Source organism: Scleropages formosus, chromosome 6 (genome assembly GCF_900964775.1).
Source record: "Scleropages formosus chromosome 6, fSclFor1.1, whole genome shotgun sequence".
NCBI lineage: Eukaryota > Metazoa > Chordata > Actinopteri > Osteoglossiformes > Osteoglossidae > Scleropages > Scleropages formosus.
Window position 1 is genome coordinate 9,137,416 of NC_041811.1, and position 25,426 is coordinate 9,162,841.

A 25,426-nucleotide genomic window follows, 5' to 3' on the forward strand; every position below is an offset into this window, starting at 1 on the left:
TTACATGAACAATACAATTTTATGAAAATGGTTCACTCTTGTAGGGGGTGCGGTGGCGCAGTGGGTTGGACCATAGTCCTGCTCTTCGGGGGGTTTGGGGTTCAAGTCCCGCCTGGGGTGCCTTGCGATGGACTGGCGTCCTGTCCTGGGTGTGTCCCCTCCCCCTTCAGCCTTACGCCCTCAGTTGCTGGGTTAGGCTCTGGTTCCCTGTGACCCCGTATGGGACAAGCGGTTCTGAAAGTGTGTGTGTGTGTGTGTGTGTGTGTGTGTGTGGTTCACTCTTTTTTTACACTGCTTTGTACCAGCGCCATGGAATTCGACTACAGATGCAGAAAAATAGCCATTTCCACAGAAGTTCTGGGAGGCAACGACTCCGCTCCTCTAAAACACGCCGAACAAACTCCCGGTGCCTGTAGCGCGTGCAAATTCCCTAAAAACGTCCCGTCGTACGGACCAATCGGAAGTCTCCCTCAAGGTCGCGAGAGAAAGTTCTTAAAAATCCACAACTCGGAAGCGGAGACTTCTTCTGAAGCCTTACGCTCCTTCCCCCAGAACAAGAGGTGCAAAGCGGAACAAGGAGGCCGGTTTAGGAATATCAGACGGAGTCTCATTTGCCAGCCCGCCTCCCACATTAATCCCTTAATCCCATTATTTTCTCCAAATTGAGCCCCTTTCTGAGCTCGGAGTCAACGGCCAAGACGCGGTGGTTGTCAGAGCTTGCGTGTCTCGTGGAGGACCTCCGTAGGACGGCTCTAACGTTAATCTATATTCGGACCGACCCGGTCCGATTCGCCTTGAGACCTTGGATTCACGGACGCTGAACAGCGAGCGGAAGAGCGCGGGAGAAGGCCGCTTACTCACGTTGTAAAGGATTTCCACCCAGCCCTCCATGGTGATGCACTGGAAGACGGTGAGCACCGCGAAGAGGATGTTGTCGAAGTTGGTGATGCCGAAGTTGGGCCCGATCCAGTACTCGCGGCACTCGGTGTCATTGGAGCAGGTCCGCGCCGGAGCCTCCGTTCCGCAGGGGAAGTCTGCGGCCTGCTCTCCTGCGACAACACACACGTGCACACACACACACACACACACACACACATTATATAGGGAGCTAAACTAGCACACGTGCTCTGGAGGAACAGCACTCCTCATTCTGCCTCATTAACTGGGTGCGGATGGTTTGACGGGTGGCGCCGTTCTCTCCAGGCCAGACGCGGCGTTCCAGCAGATGCTCGAGAACCTCCACAGCGCTTCGACGGTGGAGCCTTTAAGGATGAACAGTGCCGAGACCTTTTAAGGCCTATTAAGATTTAAATAAGAAGCAATAATCCCCACGTAAGAATGCTCACTTACTTATTTGTGCTTCTGTTGCTCGGCACGTCCTTTCGTCCGAAGGGACTGAAAATTGCACCCGTTCAAAAGACGTTCAGATTTCACCGCTCCAAATCAGGGTAAGTCCTTTGGTCCTCCTAGGGCTTGTAGCATCATCCTTCAGGTAATACCAAGGACAGGTTGCGTCCTCTTTAAAAAAGAGACTTTCGGGCTCTTTTCAGATAGAACCCGCGCAACAACGAGAGCCGGCGGCCTCGAGGATCTGAATTACCGATGGGGTTTTAATGCGCGCAACATTATTGCTGCAATAACGGCCGGCGTCCGACGCCGCGTTTCTGTGTCACATAAAAAGTCTGGTTTGAACACGGTGAATTGGTTTAGCGCTAATTAAACTTACAGTTTCCGAGCAATGAGCACTACAGTGTAGATGGTATCATCAGATTTATCTTATTATACACTGGATAATGATGTTCAATTTCGGCGCTCGTGGAAACGAGCAGTAATAATGTTGAACGGGGGCCTCGGCGGTCCCGCTGCGAGTGCGAGTGCGAGAGCGCCCTTCGACACGCTGCTCATTTCAATGGCCTCTCTGCTGCGGCAGCCCATCCGAGGTGCAATATGAAGACCCGCGCGGTCATTTTGTCATACGTTTCTTCATTAGAAAAGCATTAATAGTGAAAACCCACAGACAGGCCTTTAAACGTACTTGGAGAATATTGTTTTATTCTAATATTTTTCATTATTAACATTTTTTTCATTATCGTCCGTTATTAGGACAACGCCTTTGCACCTTACTTAAAATGCTAGCTTTGCACACGAATCTACTTGTTATTACTTATCAATTTATGCACGCGCACACACAGACACACACTTTCCGAACCGCTTGTCCCATACGGGGTCGCGGGGAGCCGGAACCTGACCCGGCAACACAGGGCGTAAGGCTGGAGGGGGAGGGGACGCACCCAGGACGGGACGCCAGTCCATTGCAAGGCACCTCGAGTGGGACTCGAACCCCAGACCCACCGGAGAGCAGTACTCGGGCCAACCCACTGCACCACCACACCCCCCTCAATTTATGCAGTCGGGTATTTTTTACTCTATCAGCTGAAGGCAAATACCTTGATCAAGGGTAATGCAGCGGAAGGTTGACCCCTGTAAATGGAACGCAGCAACTCTGCGCCACGGCCCCTGCTGCTCAATTTAATGTTTAATTTCATAACACAAGGAAGACTTGTGTTCACACACATACACATCATCTGAACCGCTTGTCCCATACGGGGTCACGGGGAACCGGAGCCTACCCAGCAACACAGGGCGTATGGCCAGAGGGGGAGGGGACACACCCAGGACGGGACGCCAGTCCGTCGCAAGGCACCCCAAGCGGGACTCGAACCCCAGACCCACCAGAGAGCAGGACCCGGTCCAACCCACTGCGCCACTGCACCCCCCAAAGGCGTAATAATATAATTTAAAAATTTTAGCTACTTTGGGAAAAACCCATACTGTTCGATTGAAATCTGTTGGCAGACGAAATGCCAAATGTAACCAATTCCTCGGGTTTTCTTCCACCAGTGACATAAACACTTCCATCACGTGATCACTTTTCAGACACAGTCATCCTAAGAATGCGTCCCACTGGGCACCCCATGGCAAACTCGAGCAGCGAGAGGCCCGAAAGCAGGCGAGGAACGGTGCGGCGCACGTGAAGCTCCGCTGACTGCAGCCGCATAAGCAGTTTACTTCTTAAGCAGATAAAAGACGTGAGTTAAGATGACTCAAAAAAAAAAATTGCTCTGCTAATGTGGCTTAGCATACGCTGACTTCTCCACACAGCGCCATTTGAGGAGGTGGGGGAAGCAATAGGAGTAGATGAGACGGTGCCCTCTCCCGCCCTCTCTCTCTATCGGTCAGGGTCTCTCCCATCATCTCTCTCTCTTTTACTCTCCCTTTCCCTGTTGAAAATATAACATCAGCAACATCAGAGCCACAGCGTCACTGCGATTCCGGTATCTCAGCTTTCCTGCACGGACGTCGCAACATGTATCCAAATTTCACCGTTTCGAAGAGTCGGTTTTTCAGAGTTGGGGTTTCTACGTTCAAAGTGTGCTTTTGCGAGGATTCAGAGTGGCCTGATAAATTAATTGTAAATCCTTTCTTTCTTTGGCTATCCAGCAGTCTCCAGCTACCCATCTTTTGTGATCATGGAGCGCATATTTACTGCGGTGTTGCAATCCGCTCAAGAAGGAACCCAAGAGATAGGCAGGTGGAGAGTGTGTAGAGCAAACCAGCTTCCCAAACCTGGGCTCATCCAACACAGACTGTGGTGGTGTTTGCTTCATTAGGCCAAATAGAAGGTACTGCTTACAGAGCTGCAGTGAGGAAAAGGCTACCTGGAGGACTTTGGAATAAAATATTCCTATATCCCTTGTGGATTGGAAATGAGATGTTCCTCCCGGTTTGGGACAGAGCTGTCGTTGATTGGTTGGGAACGAGACGGACGGTTTGGATGGAGGACGTTCTTCCATTCTGCTCTTGAAGCAGTTCAGAAGGTGGGACTTTGGTGCCCACAAATACAGTTCTAAGAAGTAAGCAGGTGCCAACAGCCTCCAACCGCTTGGAACGATTGCTCTTCCTGCGGCCAAGGGTGGCTGCGAGGTCCCGTTGTGAACAGAGCGAGAGAGCAGGCGAAAGCGTCAGAGCAGCTCCCTACATAACGTGAGAAACCAGCACCTTAATCCTCCGACCCCCAGCTGAGTCCTTAATTAGTAGGTAATAATTAAATGAGTAATTGTCTAATAACATAATAATTTGCTAAGACAGCAGCATGCCTGGAGGGGAGGCTCAGAAGTGCTTTATTTTTCCTTTCTTTTCCTCGATTTTTTTTTTTTTTTCCTCGCTGCTGAGCTCTCTGGGTGGCCGAATGTATTCGCTGTATGTGTTGCTATGCTGAAGTTTCTCTCTTCTCTTCTCACGCTATGAGCTGCGTATCGTATGCGTTCCGCTTTAAATTTATTTGCGTCGACTTCCGGGAAAAGCAACGCACAAAAAAAAAAAAAGGAAAAAAAAATGCAAAAGTAATGAATCAGAAGTTGGCAAATGTGGAAGGAGCGGAAATACGGCAAGCAAAATCGTGAATAGAATTGAACGGAAGGTGTAAGCAGGTAAACGCCACGTATCCGTGTATTTATATTTATATTTATATCCACTTGTACAGTTCGGTGTTGAGTCACAATGCAGCCGTATTTAGTAATAAGGGCTAAAAATCTGCCGCTCATATTAAAAATTGGCTGCACTGTGAGGCCTCAGGCTTTCGTCCACACACACACACACACACACACACACACACACACACACACACACGCACGCACGCACACACGCACACACGCACTAAAGCACGTGGGCCGCCATTTGCCGCTTGTCAGTTTGACTGACGCTTTAAGCCGGCATGAAAAAAACATCTCAAAACCGCAGCAGGGAGCAGATCTCCACCGAAGCTAAATTCCAAACGCGGCGGCGGATTTTGCCGGAATCCTGAAGCGTGATGAAAGCTTCGGACGTGGTTCGCCGCCTCACCTGTCTCCTTCTTGAAGCAGGTGTGGTGGAATTTGCCCATGTAGAACTCGACGCCGATGATGGCAAACATGACGATGGCAAAGAAGAGCAGCAGGCCGATCTGCAGCAGAGGCACCATGGCCTTCATGATGGACTTCAGGACCACCTGCAGACCTGGAGTCAGGATGGAAACACCGGACACAGTCCAAATGAGACATTTTCACTGCTTACGGGTGGAATAGCAGGTAGCGCCGGGGCCTCGCAGCTCCTGCGCTGCGGATTTGGATGTGGGTTCGGATTCGGCTCTCAGTCTGCGTGGAGCTTGCATGTTATCCCCGTGTTCAGGTGTGTTTCCTCCCACAATCCAAAGACGTGTTTTGGGTGAACTGGTCACTTTAAATTGGCCTGTGTGTGTGTGTGTGTGTCAGTTCCAGTTCAGTTTCACATTTATTGTCATAGGTACAAGTACCGTGTACAAGTATCATGAAATTCTTCTTGAATGCTTCTCCACAGACGATGGACAAAGACAACAGAAATACTGCACAAAACAATGACAATAAGTAATGCTAATAACAATAACAATAAATAATGGTAACAATAATAACAATAAATAACAGTAGATAGCCAGAGAACTCAGAACATGAGAATGCTTAAAGTGACAGTGTAATTTACTAATGTGCTTGGATGGAGCAGTCCATCTCTAGTTACAGAAGGTGGCACATTGGTGAGTGTTGTATAGTCTTACATCACCGGGGTAAAAGTTGTTCCTGTACCTAGCAGTGCGGGTTCGAATAGACCTGAGCCGCTTTACACGCGGCAGAGAAGAGAAAAGTGCCCGTGCGGGGTGACTGTCATCTTTCATGATGCGCATCGTCTTCCTCGGTCACTATGTGGTGTAGGTGTCCTGGACCGCTGCTAGCCGTGTGCCGATGATTCCCTGAGCTGTTTTGACCACCCTCTGCAGGCCTTTCTTGTCCTGTATGGAGCAGCTGCCACCCCAGGATGTAATACATCCTGTGAGGACGGACTCCGCAGGACACCTGTAGAAAGTGGTGAGGACTGTAGTGGACATCCTGGCTTTCTTCAGGCGCCTGATGAAGTGGAGGCATTGATGGGCCTTTTTGATGGTTGATGCTGTGTGCTCAGTCCATGTGAGTTTGGCAGTGAGGGTGACTCCTAGGAATCTGAAGCTGTTGACCCTCTCTACAATGTCCCTTCCTATGTATATGGGTGCATGAGCCGTATCCTGTTTCCTGAAGTCAATCACCAACTCCTTAGTTTTACTGACGTTGATTGAGAGACAGGTTGTTGTCCTGGCACCACTCTCCCAGGAGCCTCATCTCCTCTCTGTAGGCCATCTCATCGTTGTTGGTGATCAGACCCACAATGGTGATATCGTCAACAAACTTTATGATAGTGTTGGAGCTGTGACTGGCCACACAGTCATGTGTGAATTAGGAGTACAGGACCGGGCTCAGGACGCTTCCCTGTGGAGTGCCAGTGTTGAGGGTCAGTGGGGAGGAAGTGTGTGTGTGTGTGTGTGAGATACATATCTCTATAGTTTGGGTGGGTAGATAACCCTACTTTGTCTAGCTCGAGTACGAGTTAAGAATAATAATCAAATTTCCGTTTTGCTTGATCTTTAATTTAAATTTATACAAACATGGGTTATTTTTCAGGCATTCTATTGAGTGTTGGGGGGGACGGTAGCGCAGTGGGTTGACCCAGGTCCTGCTTTCCAGCGGGTTTGGGGTTCAAGTCCCGCTTGGGGTACCTTGCAGCGGACTGGCGTCCCGTCCTGGGTGTGTCCCCTTTGCCCTGTGTTGCCGGGTTAGGCTCCGGCTCCTCGCGACCCCATATGGGACAAGCTGTTCAGACAATGTACTGTGTCTTGATGATGAAACAATACACTTCTTCCTCTGTTAAATACTCCTTTCTCATTGAATGGGTTAAAGCAGGTATCTAAACATTTGCATGTTTATCTTCCCAAATCAAAAAAAAAAAAAAGAAACGTGGGTTATGTTTGGAGTGAAGCTTTGTATTTTGCCGCCGAAGAAGTCGGCTCAAACATCTGAACACGGCTACGGCGGAGACGCGGTGCTTGTTAAAGACACGGACGGTGTTATGGGTCGTGGAATCTGCTCTCTACGCTCTCCGCGCCAGCAGGCGAATACTTAAACCGGAACATTAGCAGATCGGCCACAGGAGATGGCAGGACACAGAGTCGTGACTAATCCCGCGTGTTCCTGGAAAGCAACGCCGACAGCAGACATCCTGGAAAGGCGAATTCCACACCCTGTAATGCCCTGGACGGGATGAGCTGGAACCGCTATTTGTAGGGAACCATTTAGAAACCGCTGCTGTATGTGGTGTCCATCAAGTTACAAAAAGACTCCGATGCGCCAAGCTACAGCTTCCGCTTTATGCTCCAAAGCAAATTAAACCCACTTAGCTTCTCAATTAGTACGCGGTTAATGAACGCATCGCAAATTCAATCGCTTTCCTACTGTCGTCCAGCAGCAAAGGGTTCTGGAATTTGAGGATCTCGGTGAACCTATATAAAAGCGAAACAAAGACTTCGTCCGTCGGGAATCCAAAGTGTTTAAAACGAGCCTAATTTAAATGTCGCTTTCTTTTCATTCTCCGCAACGTGGAGCAGCAGGTGCCACAGTGGTTAGAGCTGGGGCCTCGCACCCGAAGGATCCGGGTTTGAATCCTTCTCCTGCTGTACCCTGGACCAATGTACTCACCCTAACCTGATACGGTAAAAAACGCTCCGCAATACGAATAGGTAAATAACGCTATCGCTTATCGTGAAGAAAAGTGTCAGCTAAACAAATGTAGAGACGTTTATCTTTAGATTTTACTTAATTAATGACTTAGGAGGAGGTGTGGAGGCGGAGCGGGTTTGCTTGTGTCCTGCTCTCCAGTGGGTCTGGGGTTCAAGTCCTACTTGAGGTGTCCTGCGGCGGACTGGCATCCTGTCGTGAGTGTCCCCCCGCCCGCCCACCCGCCAGCGTTGCACCCTGTGTTGCCGGGGTTGGGCTCCGGTTTGCTGCGACCCCGCTTGGGACAAGCGGTTTCAAGTCAGTGTAATTAATGACTTCACAAGCAGGTTTTCATTTCAGCCAAAGGCTTTTTTCTCAGGTATTATCATTTTCAGAAACCCTCCAAGAACAGGACTGAGGATCCCCGGCAAAGCTCGCTGGTTTCACTTACTGGGAATCCCTGACACCAGTTTGAGAGGCCGCAGCACGCGAACCGCCCTCAGGGTCCGCAGATCAAAGTCCGAGCCCACGGTGGCCAGAATCCTGCGGGGACACAAATAGGGAGTGGTGAGAGTCCACGCGTTCTCACGTCCATCGCTGTGATCGCCATCCTCATCATCGCAATCAATAAAGAGGAAATGCTCTGTATGATAAAACCTACATCTCATGGTTAGGAATTGGTCAACACCTTATCCTAATGATCTCGAGGACAATACAAATGAAGGTTAACATTACAAGGTTGTGAACAATAAAAATACCTGCAGTGGAATCTAACTGGGACTGGACACCTGAGAGCAAGGTTCTAGGTTCAAATTCCCAGAAGAGAGCTGCAAATGTACTCTTTCATTTAAACCCGAAGCTACTTTGGCAAGTACGCAGTTCAGCAAACGCTCCAGTGTGTAACACTGTAGAGCATTAGAGTGGCTTTGGACAAAAATCCCCAGCGAGCAAAAGGAAGTGCAGTAGAGCAACGGCACACCGTTCCCCAACACCGGCTACGTGGTCCTCTAAATCCATCCCTCTTCGTCTTGGCACGTCTCGTCTCTCCAGCTCACTAGGAAAGGGCTCTGGTAAATCTGAGCCACAAACCGTAACAATTCGGTACAAATCATCTTAGTTCCCCCCTCCTGCATTAATGCCAGACCAGCAGCAAGGATGGTGTGTAAGGCAGCGTCTGACATCTATGCCAGGGGTTTTAAACACACATGGTGGGGAAAGAAGGGGATGAAGAAGGAAAAGCAGAGAGGTGTTGATCTAATGTCGTTGCGTTGTGGAACCCTGAAGCTCCTTCCAGGGGGTCCGGACCCTACATTTGGTGAGCAGACCTGGGAAAAGTTAGATCAGTGGGGGAAGAGTGGCCTGTAAAGTGCTGCCTGGCTGTTACGTGCGATGCGGGGTGTGTCCATCCTGAACCCCAGGAGGCACGTGCACTTTCACAAAGTACGGGTCACGGCACCATGAAGTTGGTCAACGACAGCAGGTCCCCAGGAAAGGCTCATCCAATTCTAAAATGGTGTGCTCTCCCTCAGCATGGTGTCTGCATCAGCACTGCTGCTGTGCCCAAAATGAAGCCCCATCAGCCACAGGAGATGTGATGTATCTGCACTCTGCTCTCGGGGGTGCGAAAAGGAGAGGGGGTGAAATGGGCTCTTGAAGTGAACCTCCCTACCCTCTTTGGCACTGTCTTCCGTGCTCTTGCCATATCTCCCTCCCCGCTGGGTCAGCCGCCGACCACCGTGAAAGTGGCGGCTGAGTTCGGCATCCCTGAGCAAGCGCGCAGTTGGCCTTCACAAGGGAGGGCAGGGCAAAGTTCTGCTGTTGTCCGGCAGCGATGCCCATTGGCGTGGCGCGCTGGCGTGGCATGTTGTCGCCCACAACCCACAGCCCACAGCCAGGGACAGCCACAGCTGGCAGCTCGCATTAGCCACAGCGCACAGAAGGGGGAGGGGCTAAAGTGCAGCACTCATACACACACACACACACACGCAAGCACACACACACACATCCCTCCTGCTGTTTGTGCCAGTAGCTGCTCTCTGTCAGACTCATTAATGTTTGTTAGCAAAATCTCCAGCAACATAATCCATCGAGATGTGCCCATGTCAGAAAACGACTACGCGCAGCTCTGGCTGAGGAGGGTACGTTCAGTCGACAGAACCCGAAACAACGGGAGCCACACTCTCAAAGAAATATTAGGTCTGAATCTGTTTTTGACAAAATTGATAATTAGAGTAAAAAACCTTTTTTTACGTGAAGGACTTGGTTGGGCAGAACTGAGGCACAGCAAGTAGCTCTAGTGGCTCACAGTTCCTGCAGGGTGGGTTCGCATGTAAGTTCGATCCTTGTTCCGTCTGTGGGGAGTGTGCATGTTCCCGAGTTTCCTCCAGGTGCCCTGATTTCCTCTCACAGTCCAAAGACATGTGCTTCAGTGCTCTAAACTGCATCTAATATGTGTGATTCCCCTGTGACAGACTGGCCTTGTTGGGGGGTGAAGTGGCGCAGCGGGTTTGGCCGGGTCCTGCTCTCTGGTGGGCCTGGGGTTCGAATCCTGCTTGGGGTGCCTTGTGACAGACTGGCATCCCGTCCTGGGTGTGTCCCCTCCCCCTCCAGCCTTGCGCCCTGTGCTGCCGGGTTAGGCTCCGGCTTGCCACGACCCTGCTCCGGGCAAGCGGTTTCAGCCAATGTGGGTGGACTGGCCTCCTACTCATGGTGAAACACTCTGCCTCATGCCTTTTGCTTCCGTGATAGGCTGCGGACCACCACGATCCCACACTGGAGAAGTGGTTATTAACGATGGAAGAAATGGACGGGCGGAACTGCTTAGTGTAGTCCTACAGACCATGAAGGTACATAGTCAATGCAAAGACAACATGTGAAACACAGAAAAAAGCAAAAGAAAACCGGATTTCAGGTTGAGAAGCTGCTCTCATGAAGGAGGAGTAGGTGGGCGTGGGAGTACACGCAATGTTCTTGGGACTATACTTAGCCCCGGCTTAAATCGAAAAGGAAACCGCGTAGGTCTTTGTGATTTAGCAATTCATGCGTCGCATCCGGAGGTTAAAAAGAGACGGCGTCCGGTCGGCGAAGAAGGGTTGACCCATGAGCCGCGGTTAAAAGCGTGGCCATCGCTTCCAGTGATGAAAACACAGCAAATTCATATTGACGGCACCCGTATGTCAAGCGAACGTCACGCCAGAATGTCTGCCTGCTTTCTGCTTTGGATTATTGAAAGTACGAGTCCCATAATAAAATTACATACATAAAAAAACTGCACACAAGACTGATGGTGCCAGGGAATAAAATGGTACGTATGAATACCCAAATAGCTCTCAACAGATAATTTAATTTATGTAAAAATGGAACCAGGACGTACATTTGTTCAACATGATTTACCTACCATACAAGTAAAATATTTCTTGGTAAAAAATCTACAAAATCCACTTATGTGTGTCCATTATTATTTTTTTCTTTTTTTTTAGCAAGAAACACAGAGCACACAGAGACAGGGAAAATGACATAACGTGCAGAGATGCGCGAAGCCCACAGACATCTGAGAAACACAAGAGTTACACGTGAGATCCCTAAGAGACACTTAAGATACACACAAGATCCCAGAGCAGCAAGCACTCAAAAGGTCACAGAGACATGGAGAAAACACAATTTTTCTCCGCCTGCTCCAGGCCAGATGTTTTCCTTCCCTCGCTGCCACTGTCACCCTCGGTTTGCTCTTCTGGTCCTTCACGAAGCAGACAGCGCAAAGTGGACTCCCTCCAGAAGCATCACATCCTCGTAAAGCTCGCTTATTTCCCTCCTGCTTTTACAGAGCGACGCTTAAACTATGGCTTCGTTAAATGCTCTTCGCGTGGCGATTTCACAGCACGGCGACTGTTTTATTAACCTCCCCAGCAGCCATGGGTGACCCCTTGATCTCATCTCCCACCCGCTCCTTCTCGGTTTTACAGAGATTTTAATTCAAATGCAAAAAGAAAAATACACACGAGAAAGAGAAATAAAAAGATATGTAAATGCATTCAAAGTCTAAGTATCTGTGTTTCGGGAATTAAATTAGACTCCTCCTACCCTTAGTTCCACATTAGTGCAGCGTGAAATGACATTTTAAACGCCGATTCAATCCCTTTGTGTGTCCGTTTCAGAAATTTTGAAAAGATGTTTCCTTATAAAGTGCACGGGTGTACGGGATACGCATACGAGTTCGAGGAGACCGAATGAGATCAGAGCATCACGTGGGATCACCCAGAGACACGTGTTTCCACATGTCCTTCTACATAGGCGTGATCAGAGACACGCACCTACAGGGGGATCACGCAAACGTTTCCACATGTGATCAAGCGCACACGTGTTTCCACAAAGATGTATATAGAAGCAGCAGGTGGTGTAATGGCTGGAAAGACTGCAACTTTGAATCTCACTTCCTCTTATAACACTCTTTAGCATGGTATTTACCTAGCTGTATAAATGAGTCAGGCATGATACCGCACTTTTAATTCATACGATAAATGAGTAAATGTACGTAGGGTCACGCAGAGACACACGGTCCTACGTAGAACCACCTGAAGACACGTTTCGACATGGGATCACCAAGAGGTATGTTTCCGCGCAGGATTGCTTAGAAACATACATTCCCACGTGGGATAATCAGGATTCTTGCTCTGCTGTCACGGGAGTATTTTCAGCTACGGCAACGTCGGACCACCGGTCTCGCATGCCAAAGTAGGTGACCTCCTCCCCCGAAGAAAAGGCCACTTCCATCCTCTCAACAAACCTTCCAGGATATGTCCCCACTGCCCTACCACCATGGCACATGCTCTCCCATCAACTTTTCTTCAGTTATCCATCTAGCTGACACTTTTCTGCAAGGCAGCTTGCAGTGATTTACCTATTTTTTACACCAGGGTAATTTCACCGAAACACTTGTGGGTAATTACCTTGATCAAAGGTCCTACCACTGGAGGTGGGATTCAACCCTGTGATCTTTGAGTCCAAAGGCAGCACCTCTACCCTCAACACTACCAGCTGTCAGTATGGAACATCCTGATTCACACACATGTGACACCACCATAGCAACAGAGGAGTTACTAACGCCCTCGACGAGGTTCCGTGCTTGTTAAAACCCAGCGACCGCAACAGGTCACTGCAAAGTACAGACCCCTTGCTGAGTCTGTCAGGAAGGGTACAGAGTTGTCGGAAAGACAGCGGAAGATGTGGACTGGAAGGGGGGGGGTTGCCAAGCCGTCAAGCCAGGTGGTCTGTTGTTTTAATAATGTGAACACAAAACCAACGCAGAAAAACCACCCAGCTGCACTAAAGTGTGTATGAGCGTGTGCTCTGCCACATCAGCGAAAATGCCGAATGATCAACGTGACATCGTTGGAGCTCTTTGCAAAATGCTCGGCAGTTACTTGAATGCTTAGCTACTTAACGGGACAAAACATCTGAAATCAAATTTAACTACATTTCACTCCAAACACCTAGAAAAACTCTTTATTTCGTCTAACAGACTTACTGTATTTGTCAGCAATATCTCAGTTTTTCTGCTGCGTATTCACATCTCCGATACTTTCGTCCAAGACGACATACAACATTCGGTATTCGATGCCAAGTAGCTAGCAACGATTTTCCCCATTTACTACGCTTCAGGGCGAGGGTCTTGATCAAGGGTACTAGAGCAAGGGCAGGGATCAGAACCGGAGATCTTTGATGGTAAGGTCACAGCTTTAACCAGCTGCCTCTCAGCTCTTACTGAGTCAAAGAAAGGTTATGCTGTATGTAACGGCAACACGTTTGTTGGTACGATACCAGTTTTTGCTCTCGGCGGCTTGCTGGCAACACAGTGTGCAATATTCCTTAGTGGAGACACATGAGGTGAACGCCACACTGTTTCTTCGGCATGTATGTCATGTTCTCAGGGCGGCTCTCGCTGTGATGGAGTGGTGCTCTTTAATAACCGCTGCGCACAGCTGTGCCAAACAGACACTGTTCCCCAAGGTGAGGGGCACACAGAGGTCAGTCTTTGCTACTGTCTCCACTTCCATGATGCGGAGATCAATCTGGGTATTCGTTTAGCATGTTACATGCCGTCAGCTTAGAGCCCCTCCAGGAATGCGCCGAGAGTCGTGCACGTAAGACCCATAGGGAAGGCCTGGGGTTAACAGCAGCTTCCAGAAAGCGTGATGGTTCCTTCTGGTACGGAGATACCCCCATGTGTCCCCTGCGCTCAGGTAAAATACAGAACGGCGCAGCAGTCAATGATCCCCATGAGCGACTCCGAGCAGCACGCTGACTGGGAAGGCTGGGTTTCAACGAGATCCGTACTGCGACAGACGTTGACAATGAGAAGTACGATTTTGGAGTCCATCCATCTGGTTACTGGTCATGCTCTTCTTCTGTTTCTCTCACCATTCCCAAGTATAAGTCTTCTCGAGAGAATATCATCTTTGATTTGTATTTGCTCTTAAATAACTCTCCATTCCCTCCCAAGAAAGTGCTTTTGAATGACTTCCAAACATTCTGGTTTCCTGAAAACTAATCTGTAAAGGACCCCGTGCCCTAAAAACCCTGACAGAACAAATCATGCCTCTCCCAGAGCATTACATCAGGTTCAAGTCAGTGCCCTATTGTTACAGGAAAGGGCGCTTCCTCCTACATTGACTTGGCTAGAAGGCAAACTGAGAACAGATCAGAATTTTCATTATCGAGACTCAGAGCTCCACCACAGCTTATAGCAATATTGCAACGGTGTTACAAAGGTCAAAGGACAGCAACTGATGCCTTATGCCGTGTTATTGCACATCATACAAACATGCAATAACATGGCATAAGGCATCAGTTTCTGTCCTTTGCAATTTCTGTCAATTTCCAGCTTTCCCTTAGTCAAACCACTCTAGTCTACATGTATCTATATCTCAAGTGTCCACTAAAACAAGCGAATTCCAGGCTGAGAATGGAATTAGAGGTGTCTAATTTTAATAAAGCTTCAAACTCAGTTTTTTTTTTTTCGTCTTGAAAAATGACCGGAATCTGACCGTGTATCATTAAACAGGATCATTGATTTTGACTGTTCTACGAACACACCAAGGGGATACAACAATTAGTTGTTTCCCAGATCTTTTATATATGAAATCGATATCATCTATCTTTCACCCCAAAACTGGCACAATGCAATCAGGAAACAGAACATACATCATTTCCCATTGCACCATAGCTACTCCCAATCTCATTTAAAATGAAGTGCAATTGCTTCCCAGTTTCTAACACGTTACTTGGTTGTCCATTCAATTAACATGAGCACAGTTGGTCAGAGGTTACAACCGTCTGCACAATAGCCGTAATCGCTTGTGCGGTGGCCGGGGTTAAGGTGGTCACGGAAGCATAGGGCACGAGGCAAGGTACGCCCTGGAAGGAATGGCGGTCCAACGCAGGACCACCACACACACACTCGTTCGCTCGCATACACACGCACTGAGGGCAATGTAGAATTCCCCTGAAGCACACATTTTGGGCTGCGGGAGGGAACGGAGCACCCGGAGTAAACACACCCAAACACAGGGAGAATTCCGCACAGACGGAGCTTCATTAAAACTCGTGTTTGATCGCACAGCCCAGGATCAGTGAAGCAACAGCGCTACAGCCCCATAAGAGCAGTTGTTCTCAAATAGCTCGACATTATACAGCCCCTCCCCAGACACACTCCCACCCACGAGTAAAAGCATCTCAACGGCAGCAGAAAACACAACGTCCAGCCTCGAGCAAAAGGAAGCCAGTCCCCATGCAAATGATGCCCATGAAAACAACTCCAGCAAACTGCTTGCCATTCACCGTTTAGACCAAACGCACCCCTAACAGGCCACCGCGTTTGTTTCAGCCTCTGCGTAGATCTGAACCCGTCAGAATTTTTCCAGCACAAAACAAAGTAAAGCCTTCAAACAACAGCCGAACGAAAAGCCAATCTCAGACGCAACTGTCAGACAGCACTCATCTTTTTACAATTTCCTTTCAAGTAGAAAGTAGTGTTTTTTGAGTTAGAATAACTGAAACTTGAAATGTTTGGAAATTTTTAAACGAGCACGCTTCCGTCGGTGCATTTCCCCTTTGGCTGCGTGAACGCTTCTCCGCTGGCCATGGACCCAGGTGAAAAGGCTGAGACTCAGCCATGACGCCATATGTTACAAACAGAGCATGTCCCAGACATCGGGGGGGGTCGAGGAAGGACCCATACGGCCAATCCCCTTGCGTGCTCGAGCTCCGAGGCGAATGGGCTCCGGCAGCCCGCCTCCCTGCCTTCTACCCGGCTCCCTCCCCCGCCCCCTCAGCCTGGATGTTAATTAACGCAAGGCTGCTAACGTGTCCCTAGCCGATCCGGTGCTAATTGCGGGCAGAGCGAGAAAGAGCTGAGTCACTCAGTTGCACTTCCCCCAGCTCCCAATCCTGCCATCGCGCTCCACCTTTTCACACAGAGAAGCAAAAACATAATGACAACAGAATGAAATACGACTAGCCAATAGAAAAAGACTTTAGCTTTTAGTGGAAAGGTGCCAGGCCACTGAAAGAGCACTTGTCCGCCATTCTGTCCATCATCCTCATATCTTGGTTGACATTCTGAATGGTAATGAATAGAGGGATGGCACTGCAGGGTATCTTACACAACCCATATGTACTATTTTTACTTCCAAATTTAAATAGATCTGCATAATATTTTTATTTCACCCATTTACTTGCGTAAACAGAGGACACGGCATTGGATGCGGGGCTGAATTAAGAAATAGTAATTAAACACGATATTTAGCTAAATAATACCTACAAAGAGTTGAATAAACAAACCAGACAGCTGCTTGAACCAGCTGCATCTTTTTTGCTTGTTTCCCACACTCTTAAAAGGAAACATCAGCTCACACCTCCATTAAGTTCTTTACGCGTGTGTGAGTGTTTGTTTTGAATGTTCGGTCTTGTGGTATGACTAACAGGTCCTGGCCCAAATCATCTTCTATTTTCCCGTTGCTGAATTCTCAGTCATAGCCACTAGATAAAGAAGTGAAACAAACATATAATTTTGAGCTATCTTAGCAAATTTTTGCAGCTGATGTAAATCGCCCTCAAAGCAACTGTTCTGTGGAATTTCCAACTTCTGGGCAGAAGCACGGTTCAGAGCAGGCTGGGTGCTTCGCACCATCTGCTGCGGGCTCTCAAAGCAGTTACCGGACAGAGGAAATGGTACATAGCTCTAAGCCATCAGATACATCTCCAACAGAAGGCTCGTATCCCACTTCTGCCACCATTGTAGCAACATGTTGTGAAGGAAACTAGATCTCCCATGCTCCGAACCTTTGGAATTGCGTTAAAGTGGGTGCTGTGAACTACACTGACAATGACCAAGACGCAGAGTTTTAGTTCACACTACTGCTATGCCCTCAACCATTCCAGCAAATAACCCATTTGTGAATATGGATTATGGAACATGTAAAGTTTTCGATACTGTGAACTTTCCTCGGAGAATTGTATATGCAGGCAGTCAAGGTAAATGTGTGTCATGTCCACGCCCGCACCACAATCGACAGCAGCTGACACCAATCAAGCACCTGACTAAGTGCTTGCCTTTAAAAGACCCTCCTGAGCTCCCGTACAATCGCGGAATCTCGCTGAGACAACCGCCCCTCCTGCACTACGTCTAGTTCTTCCTCGCCCCTTGCTTCCTGTCTCCGTTTCCCAGCTTTCAACCCTTCGCTTCATCCCCTGACCACGTCCGTGGATCATCGCTCTCACTCTGACTGCCGATCGACCGACTCTTCACCCTTCCCCGACAACGAGAACTTGCTTGATCCCTTGGTTCCTGACGACTGATCCTGCACTTGGGTCCAGCCACCCCCGCATCCTCAGTTCCGCGTGACAGAAAGAAGTTAGATTTTTGAAAAACTCGCTTTTAATTGGAATCTGTAATATTAATGCTTCTGACTGCAAACACCGTCAACATGATGGTCAATGTGGTCACATACTGTCAATATTGTCGTGGACATTTTTTGTTTGTTTGTTGATTTTGTCGAAAAAATATGTTCCCTGATAATTTCGACAGGCAGCTGCATGAACAGAATAAAGGGGGATATGTTCTGTTTAGTCATCCACCACGTGCCTCTCCCAGCAATAATACAAAGATGATGCTGCACTCTACGCAGTCAGCTGATCGGAATTTTACTTTTGTCTATGCTGTATATCGTTTTCAGATTTTATATCATTACCAGTCACAGAATGTCATTTTTACATACAAAGGCCACAATCACATTTGGTGATTTGGACTACACAACCATATCCATGTGCTATAATTACTGGGATTTTGGGTACACAATGGGCACAATCACACTGTGATTACTGGGATTCTGGACTCACAATGGGCACAATCATAATGTCATTACAGGGATTTTGGGCACAGAAAGCACATGGTGCAAATTGCGCACCCCATCAATATTAGAGTAGGAAGGTCAACTATACAAATAAAATTTTAATTTGAATTTGAACATATCTACTTGAAAATATAAGCTAATGTCAAATAGTAGCTTTCTATAATATAAAACTAAACGTGTTGTAAGCCGTTCTCTGTATTTTTTTTGCAATGTGACTGATGTCATTTAATGTGGATACATGGGCTCCGGCAATAATTTCAAGTTTTTTCATTTCCTTCTGGAAGCACAACTGCAAACCCTCTTGTAATGTGCTGAGGAATGTACTTGTGTAATGAGAAGAATTGCACACGGTCTGATTGTGTAACTGATTGACAAACGGCTCACCAACCAGAAAAGGCTTCCCTCTGTGTGTATGAGCCAGGCTACCACTCTGCTACCCCTACCAGCAGCCCAACCCCAGAGCTGTGCAAAAGGTTGAGAGATTCATGAAATTACCTGCATGGAAAGCAATGACCTTCTGACCTCCTGGAGCCCATAATCATCGACCCAACAGACAAAACACTGCTTCTGGAGTCCTCTTTACTCCCCCACCCTATATGCCAGTATGTCTAAAAGCAATTAAGGCAAAAAACATACCCTGCATCCTCGTGCCTTGTGGGTATTTTGCTCTTATTTTAAGTAAATGGAGAGCAAGAGTGAGAAATGTACTCTCCTCTGTGATGGTCTCCTGTGACTTGTACTTAAGTGCTGTTGTGATCAGTCCACTCATGTACCCATAACCCACATTTGAAAGCCCAGCCTGACATCTGACTTTGGCAAGGAACACGCTGCTTGCCTTGGCACTCGAGCTGTTAGATGTTTGCAAAAAAATTCAGAGGGGAAAAAAACACTTCACATCCTTCTCTTTGCATGTGATATTTCATATTTGTGGATTTGCAACTTTGTCTTCACCCAGGAGGGATGAGTGACAGATGACTGTTGCTTTATGCTCCTCAGAATGAATCCATTGTACCGCTGTTGAATCTTGACATGTGTTCCTCTGTCCAAGTAAATACAAAACTAAGCACATTTGTTTCAGCCTGATAGAAGACAACCCTAGCTCAACCAGTCAGAGGAGACACCAGCCCAACTAATAAAGTCTGTCAAAAAAGGGAATTTTACTGGCATTATCGGAAACAACTTGGAAAATGACTCTACTTAAGACCTTCCAGGGCTCTCAACCCGCTCCCCCAGGGCACTCACATCAGGACTACAGAAAACAGTGGATACATGGCATCCTTCCAGCCTGAACTATGAACAAAGCTATGGCAGCTGCACTGTACCCCACAACAGGTTCACAGCTGACAGAGTCTCTTAGGAGACCAGGACTTGTTTCATATGATGCCTTTTATATCCTCACACCAAACATATATCATGTCCTAGAAGTCTTATGGCTACAAAAGCAGCCAAGAAGGTAATAAGCACAATATGTTTCCCTCCTCTCCTTTGTTTTGTGTAATTGCAGGGAGAAAGATAATATGATATATCCATTTTGGTGCTGCATCTGATGCCCTCGGGCTGCCTCTTCCTTAATAGGGGATAAAAGACCGTCATTAACTCTGGTGCTCGCCACAGTTATTTAGTTTTATTCCTTAAAATGCAACATGTTCATTTAATTCTCACACCCGCAAAAAGGAAAAAAATGGCTCCGGTGCACAGCGAGACATCCAGACGGTAACGCCCAAACGACGAGGGGGTTTTGACAGGAGCCAAATCAGGACAACAGATTTCCAAGCGGTCACAGGGGGACGCGAACATGAACGGCAGCTGCAGTATCCACTTTCCAGATCCTTCACTTTGCATGACCAAATGAGCCAGGTCGCAAGCTGGTCGACAGCAGGGTGGGTTTTATCGTAGCTTAAGGAGCTGGTCTCAAAATCCAAAAATTGAAGGTGTTAACCCCTGTGTTTACCCCTGAGCAAGGTGAATAACCTAAGCTGCGTTATCGAATATCCAAAAATACATGGGTAAACATGAAATACATAGTTCAGCGTGGATAGACATCCCCTTTAAAAATGAATGAGGCCGTCATCAAGGATCCTTTTGCAGGCAGAGCACAAAACACATCTTAAAGATACGTTCATGAGCAAGCTGAGCAGAAGATTGCAGAAAAGAGTCGGCCAGTTAGCAACTTAACAAACCTTACGGTTACAAGGAGGACCTCATTACATTTATTCATTTAGCAGACGCATTTCTCCAAAGCGACTCATAACATTAAACTATTACTGACCTATTCACACAGCTGGGTCATTTTTACTGCATCGGCTCAGGGTAAGTGGATTGTTGAAGGCTACTACAGCAGAAGGTGGGATTCAAGCCTGGATCCTTCAAGTTCAAAAGCAGCAGCTGTAACCTCTACACCACCTGCTACCCCAGCTCACCCTCTCGTTCATTTTATTACACCGTCACCGCCTCTTCAGGAGCAACTTTCAAGGTAACGTACGTTCATATATTACAGCACACTTTACCAAGGAGATGAATTAGGGGAGTAAAACGTGTTTGGACGAAACCAGTGAAAACCCATGTAATATCCTTCTCAGGATTGGCCGAACCAACCCAGAGTGCCTCTGTACAAATGTGATTTCCATACGGAGGTGTTCACTGCACATGAAAGTCGGCGTGCATAATCCATTAGGAAAGGGACAGAATCCCTTTACATCTCAGCAGCTTTGTCTTCTGAAAGATGTTTGTTATGTACACAGCTAAGACGGAGCAGCTCGTTACTTATGACAGGAACATGGGGCGTCATCTAGAATAACCCACACAAAAACAAATTTTCCGCACAAAGCCGCTTTTTGTTCTGGCCCGTGAAAACCGGGGGTGGTCACGCTTGTCAGCGGCAGCTTTTTCCTCAGGTTTAGAGATGGAAGGAAGATCAACTCGGTGCGGTAGCTGCATCCAGCCGACGAGCACGCGAGCGAACACGGCCGATTTAAACGTGGGTCTTGGCGGATCGCGCGCATCGCGAAGGATCCGGAACCGTCGCGCTGACGGCTACGTTGTCTCTCCCGTAACCTGGCCGTGCTGTCTGTGACGTGATTTAGCGTGGGCCCCTTTCCCAGTTGAATCCCCAGAGGATGCAAACACATATCAGCGACACTGACTTACCTCATAAATAGCCGTGCGAGAGCAGGTGTCTGACCAGAACAAGTCCACCTTCTGTCCCTTTTGTGTGAAATACAGCCCTCCTGCTTTGGAAATGTTTATGCAAGTGCATGGCAGCCAGTAATTACTCCAGCTCTCCCCAAGCAGGCCTGACAAGCTAAATCAAAGTGGCACCACCCTGGTTGTTTCCCCAGACCTTTAAATCAACATTCAGAGGCAGAGAAACATCTCAAACGTGGGGGCCCACAGCACCAGGGGGCAACTTACACACATCCCCCAAGGATCTCCACACCAACGCTGAAGGACAGGAAGAGGGATGGAAGCATGGTCCTGTGGGAGGCATACAAAATGTATATTTGCCACATCGGCTTGGGTCTAATGGAACCAGAGAGCCCCCAAGGGCAGGGAAGGGGAAAGAAAGAGTGAGAGTAACAACTACAGCAAATTGCGGGGGGGAGGGGAGCATCTTAGGTTTGCCACTGGTTGAATATTAAATCCATACAAAGCTCAGAACCCCAGGGAGAGAATTCACTTAACAAACAACCAACAGGTTTGGAAGACCTCTAACACTTTTACCTTCCCTCAGGAGAACCATGTACATGATCAGGTCGAAGCTCAGACTCACTGCTGCTGAACATTTCTCTGTCACAGTCACAGTACTCCGGCTGTACACAACGGTAGAGTGGTTACAGCCATTTCCATGCAATCTCAGGACCTGGGTTCGAATCACTGCTTCTCCTCTAGTATCCTTGTGCAAGGTACTTACCGTGAATTACTCCAGTAAAACAAGACCAGTGAACTTAGTGCACCAACCTAACACTGTAAGTTGCTTTGGAGAGAGGTGTCTGATAAAAGAAGAATTTAAACAGTACCGTACCGCGGCTCATGGCCCGAGACATCTGCTGCCTCTCATGCAGGGATATCCTACCGTGGTACTTTTTATCGTTACAGCTGACGGCAATGCCGGACCACACAGTAGTACTACACACTGTGGATTTTTCCGCTTTAGATTTCCCATGCTTAGCACCTTTTTAATTATTCCATAACAGCTATGTAAGTGGCTCTGGATGAGGGTGTTGTGAGGGTGAATGAAAATGAGAACAATGGTCATGGAACCCAAGCTGGGAAATTAGCTCTCTCACTGCCATGAGATGGGGCGTGCGCTTCATCGTATAAAAACGCAAAGGAGAGCCATGACTGGGACAGCCTGGGCAAAATAAAAAAGGGCAGCAGGTAGAGTAGTGGTTAATGATTTGCACTTCAAACTGATGGTTGCTGGTTTAAGCCCCAGGAAGAACCTCTCCTCTAGAAGGAGAAGTGTCTTTAATGGGGCAAAGAAGTTAAAGCTTCAGTACCGACAACTCATAAATTAGAGTCTTATTCATGCGTTCTGCCTCTGGGATCGGAACACATGACCATCTGGTGTCCAGTCCAGAGGACGAACCCCTTCTATGTAAGGGTAACCAGAAGAGCCACTGACATCCTTCTCGGGTCGGATCCTGCATCTGGAACACGGTCCGCGGAATGAGAAGCCACAGAGGCTTCACAGCCGTCAATGGACCAGCACAATCACAGCAGTCAGTTCTTTCTTTGTTGCTTCGCCCAGAAATGAAATTTCCATGAAACACTGCGCATTTTCCCCCAAATATGAGACGGCAGGAAAAAAATGCTCTGCAAATACCTGCGAGGAGTAACAAGAGAAGAGTGTGAAAGAGAGAGTGGCAGCGCGAGCAATTAAAGTGACGCCGTCGACGGCGAGAAGAGCAGCTTAGCCGCCGCTTTGTAATACGCGACGCCTTCGCAGGCTGACGGCCTGAAACTCCTCTAATGACTGCCGCCGAGCTCACATCACACAGCGAAGTAACGCAGGAACAAAACGGTCACGTGAACTCGCCTGGAGAATCGCCGACTCTCAGCATCTGGCGAAGAGAAGGAAAAGTGCAAAATATACAGGGGAAGAGAACAAAGAAGAGAAACTTAAAACAGCATCCCTTCATATGAAAATTGCTGCTTTTGTCATATCTAAGTGCTGAGTGCAGACGGAGTTGAAGATCAATGTAATGTTGCCATGATTAAAGGTTGTTCTTCAGTTCCGAAGCACGCAAATGGATGCGTGTAATGAGGATCATCATCGAGGACAGAGATCAATAGAAGATGAAGCATTGATTGGTCTCATTTAGGTGTGCATAATGCCATATAATGTGCTGTATGAGCCTGCAGCATTCATAATCATAATAAACACAGACTTATAAACAGCACTTCTACATAAGAAGCCATCTGGGTAAAGACTTGTGGATTCAGTCCAGCGTTACTAACATTAATTTCCCAAAGATTGCTACATAACCGGTGGCGGAGGGGTTAGAGCTGCTGTCTTTCGGACACAAAAGTCACAGGTTTGAGTCTCGCCTCCAGCTGTAGCACTTTTAAGCAAAGCACTTACCCTAAATTGCACGAGTAAAAATTACCCAGCTGTATAAATGGGTACACAATTCTAAGTTGCACTGGAGAAAAGCATCAGCTAAGTAAGTCTAAGTATTAATGCGTCAGTTTATCCACCCATGGGTCCAATATCAGGTATAGCGGACCCATTTCCCACTATATATTGGACCTACTCACCTTTTCCGGACCCGTTTCGCCCAAGATCTCTCCGGCTCATGCGTGGCGTAAAAGTTCATGCACCGTAACTTCATGATCTTCCCCAGACAGGCCTTTACACAGCTGCTACTCCGGTATTGTATGTCATTGTTTGATTGTGTACCTTATTCTTAAAAAAAAATTAATTAATTTTAGCAGGAGGTTATCGGGATTCATCCGTCCTGCGTTTTATGCAGCTGCTCGAGCGATGAACATCGGTACATCAAGTGGATAGTAGCAAACTAGGTTTACTTAAGAATCACATGTCTGCAGCCATGTCTCTTTCTCTTAATATAATGCACAAATTGTATTTTTGCAGAGATGTACATCACTGAGGGGGGTGCGGTGGTGCAGTGGGTTGGATCGGGTCCTGCTCTCCGGTGGGTCCGGGGTTTGAGTCCCGCTTGGGGTGCCTTGTGCCAGACTGGCATCCCGTCTTGGGTGCGTCCCCTCCCCATACAGCCTTTTGCCCTGTGTTGCCGGGTTAGGCTCCGGCTCCCCGCGATCCCGTATGGGACAAGCGGTTCAGACAGTGTGTGTGTGTGTGTGTGTGTGTGTGTGTGTCTATACATCACTTTGGAGAAAAGCATCTGCTAAATGAGTAAATGTAAATGTATGATGGACATTAACACCGAGGGGTGCTCAAGGATACACGTGTCTGTGTGCCCTTGGTTCCACCCACCTTGCAAGTGAAAAGCAACATGAACTCATGGTGGACACACAAAAAACCACGTACAGGACTGAAGTCCCACCGGCCACGAACACTGATCGCTGCAGTGACAGCCCCCTGTGCACTGTTCACCTGCTATAAATTATTCATCGGAATCAGCACGCAGACACTCTTTCATTGTGGCATATCAGGGTAACATATCAACCCTGCAGCAAAATCCTCCCACTGTGAAATTACTAATCGCGTAAAAAAATCCATTATTACTAAATATAGGTATTTTTTTATCACCATCATACTCAGTCATTGCTACGTACTTTACTGATTTTATTATAAGAAGTGAACCAGATTTAACTGCAAACTGCAGCGTGGTTGTTGTTAATTTATTACGAAACTTTCCTATTAATGAAAAATACATAATATCGGAAGGAGATGACTTGCCAAGATGTCAAGACGTGGTGCGAAATGGTTCGGCGGCATAATGCCTTCAGTCGCCGTGGATAAAAGCGTCCGATAAGCAGCTGTTTAAATAACCAAGGAGCGGTTAGACGACAGCTTCCCGCAAGCGGTCGGTCTCCAGGGTGCCGGGTTATCGCTCGCACACCTTTCAAGTAGACACACCTGTAAATCTGCTCCCCATCAGCAGGTTATTCACGCGAGTGCCTGCGGGGGCTTCGTGGGGCAGCAGCAGTACATATTCGTAAAGCCGGAAGGCTGCGTCACGTTCCCCTCCTGCCCCAGACAGCCCCAGGTAAGCTGCTCGGACGAAACCCCCAGCCGTGACCCGCAACATCCCCAGTCAAGCGATTCGCAACAGGCGTGTGCCTTGTTCCTCATTCTCTCGCACTTCCTCTTCTCGCTAAAACACCATTAACGTACCCCCTCGAACACACATACACACTGAAAGCCACACCAACCCGACA

At 47.9% G+C, this 25,426-nt stretch overlaps 2 protein-coding genes across 2 annotated transcripts in view; both read right to left on the reverse strand.

Annotated features, from left to right (window-relative positions):
• LOC108922594 (voltage-dependent N-type calcium channel subunit alpha-1B-like) overlaps positions 1-8,170 on the reverse strand; it is an 89,140-nt gene extending 80,970 nt beyond the window's left edge. Inside the window, exons 1-3 of the mRNA XM_029252826.1 lie at positions 8,101-8,170; positions 4,903-5,055; positions 862-1,049 (exon numbers count right to left, since the gene is read on the reverse strand). Coding sequence (XP_029108659.1) covers positions 862-1,049; positions 4,903-5,029 — 315 coding nt within the window. The 5' untranslated portion in view covers positions 5,030-5,055; positions 8,101-8,170. The remainder of the gene's footprint in view (positions 1-861; positions 1,050-4,902; positions 5,056-8,100) is intronic.
• LOC114910698 (voltage-dependent P/Q-type calcium channel subunit alpha-1A-like) overlaps positions 8,093-25,426 on the reverse strand; it is a 52,081-nt gene continuing 34,747 nt past the window's right edge. The window contains exon 6 of the mRNA XM_029252843.1: positions 8,093-8,192. Coding sequence (XP_029108676.1) covers positions 8,093-8,192 — 100 coding nt within the window. The remainder of the gene's footprint in view (positions 8,193-25,426) is intronic.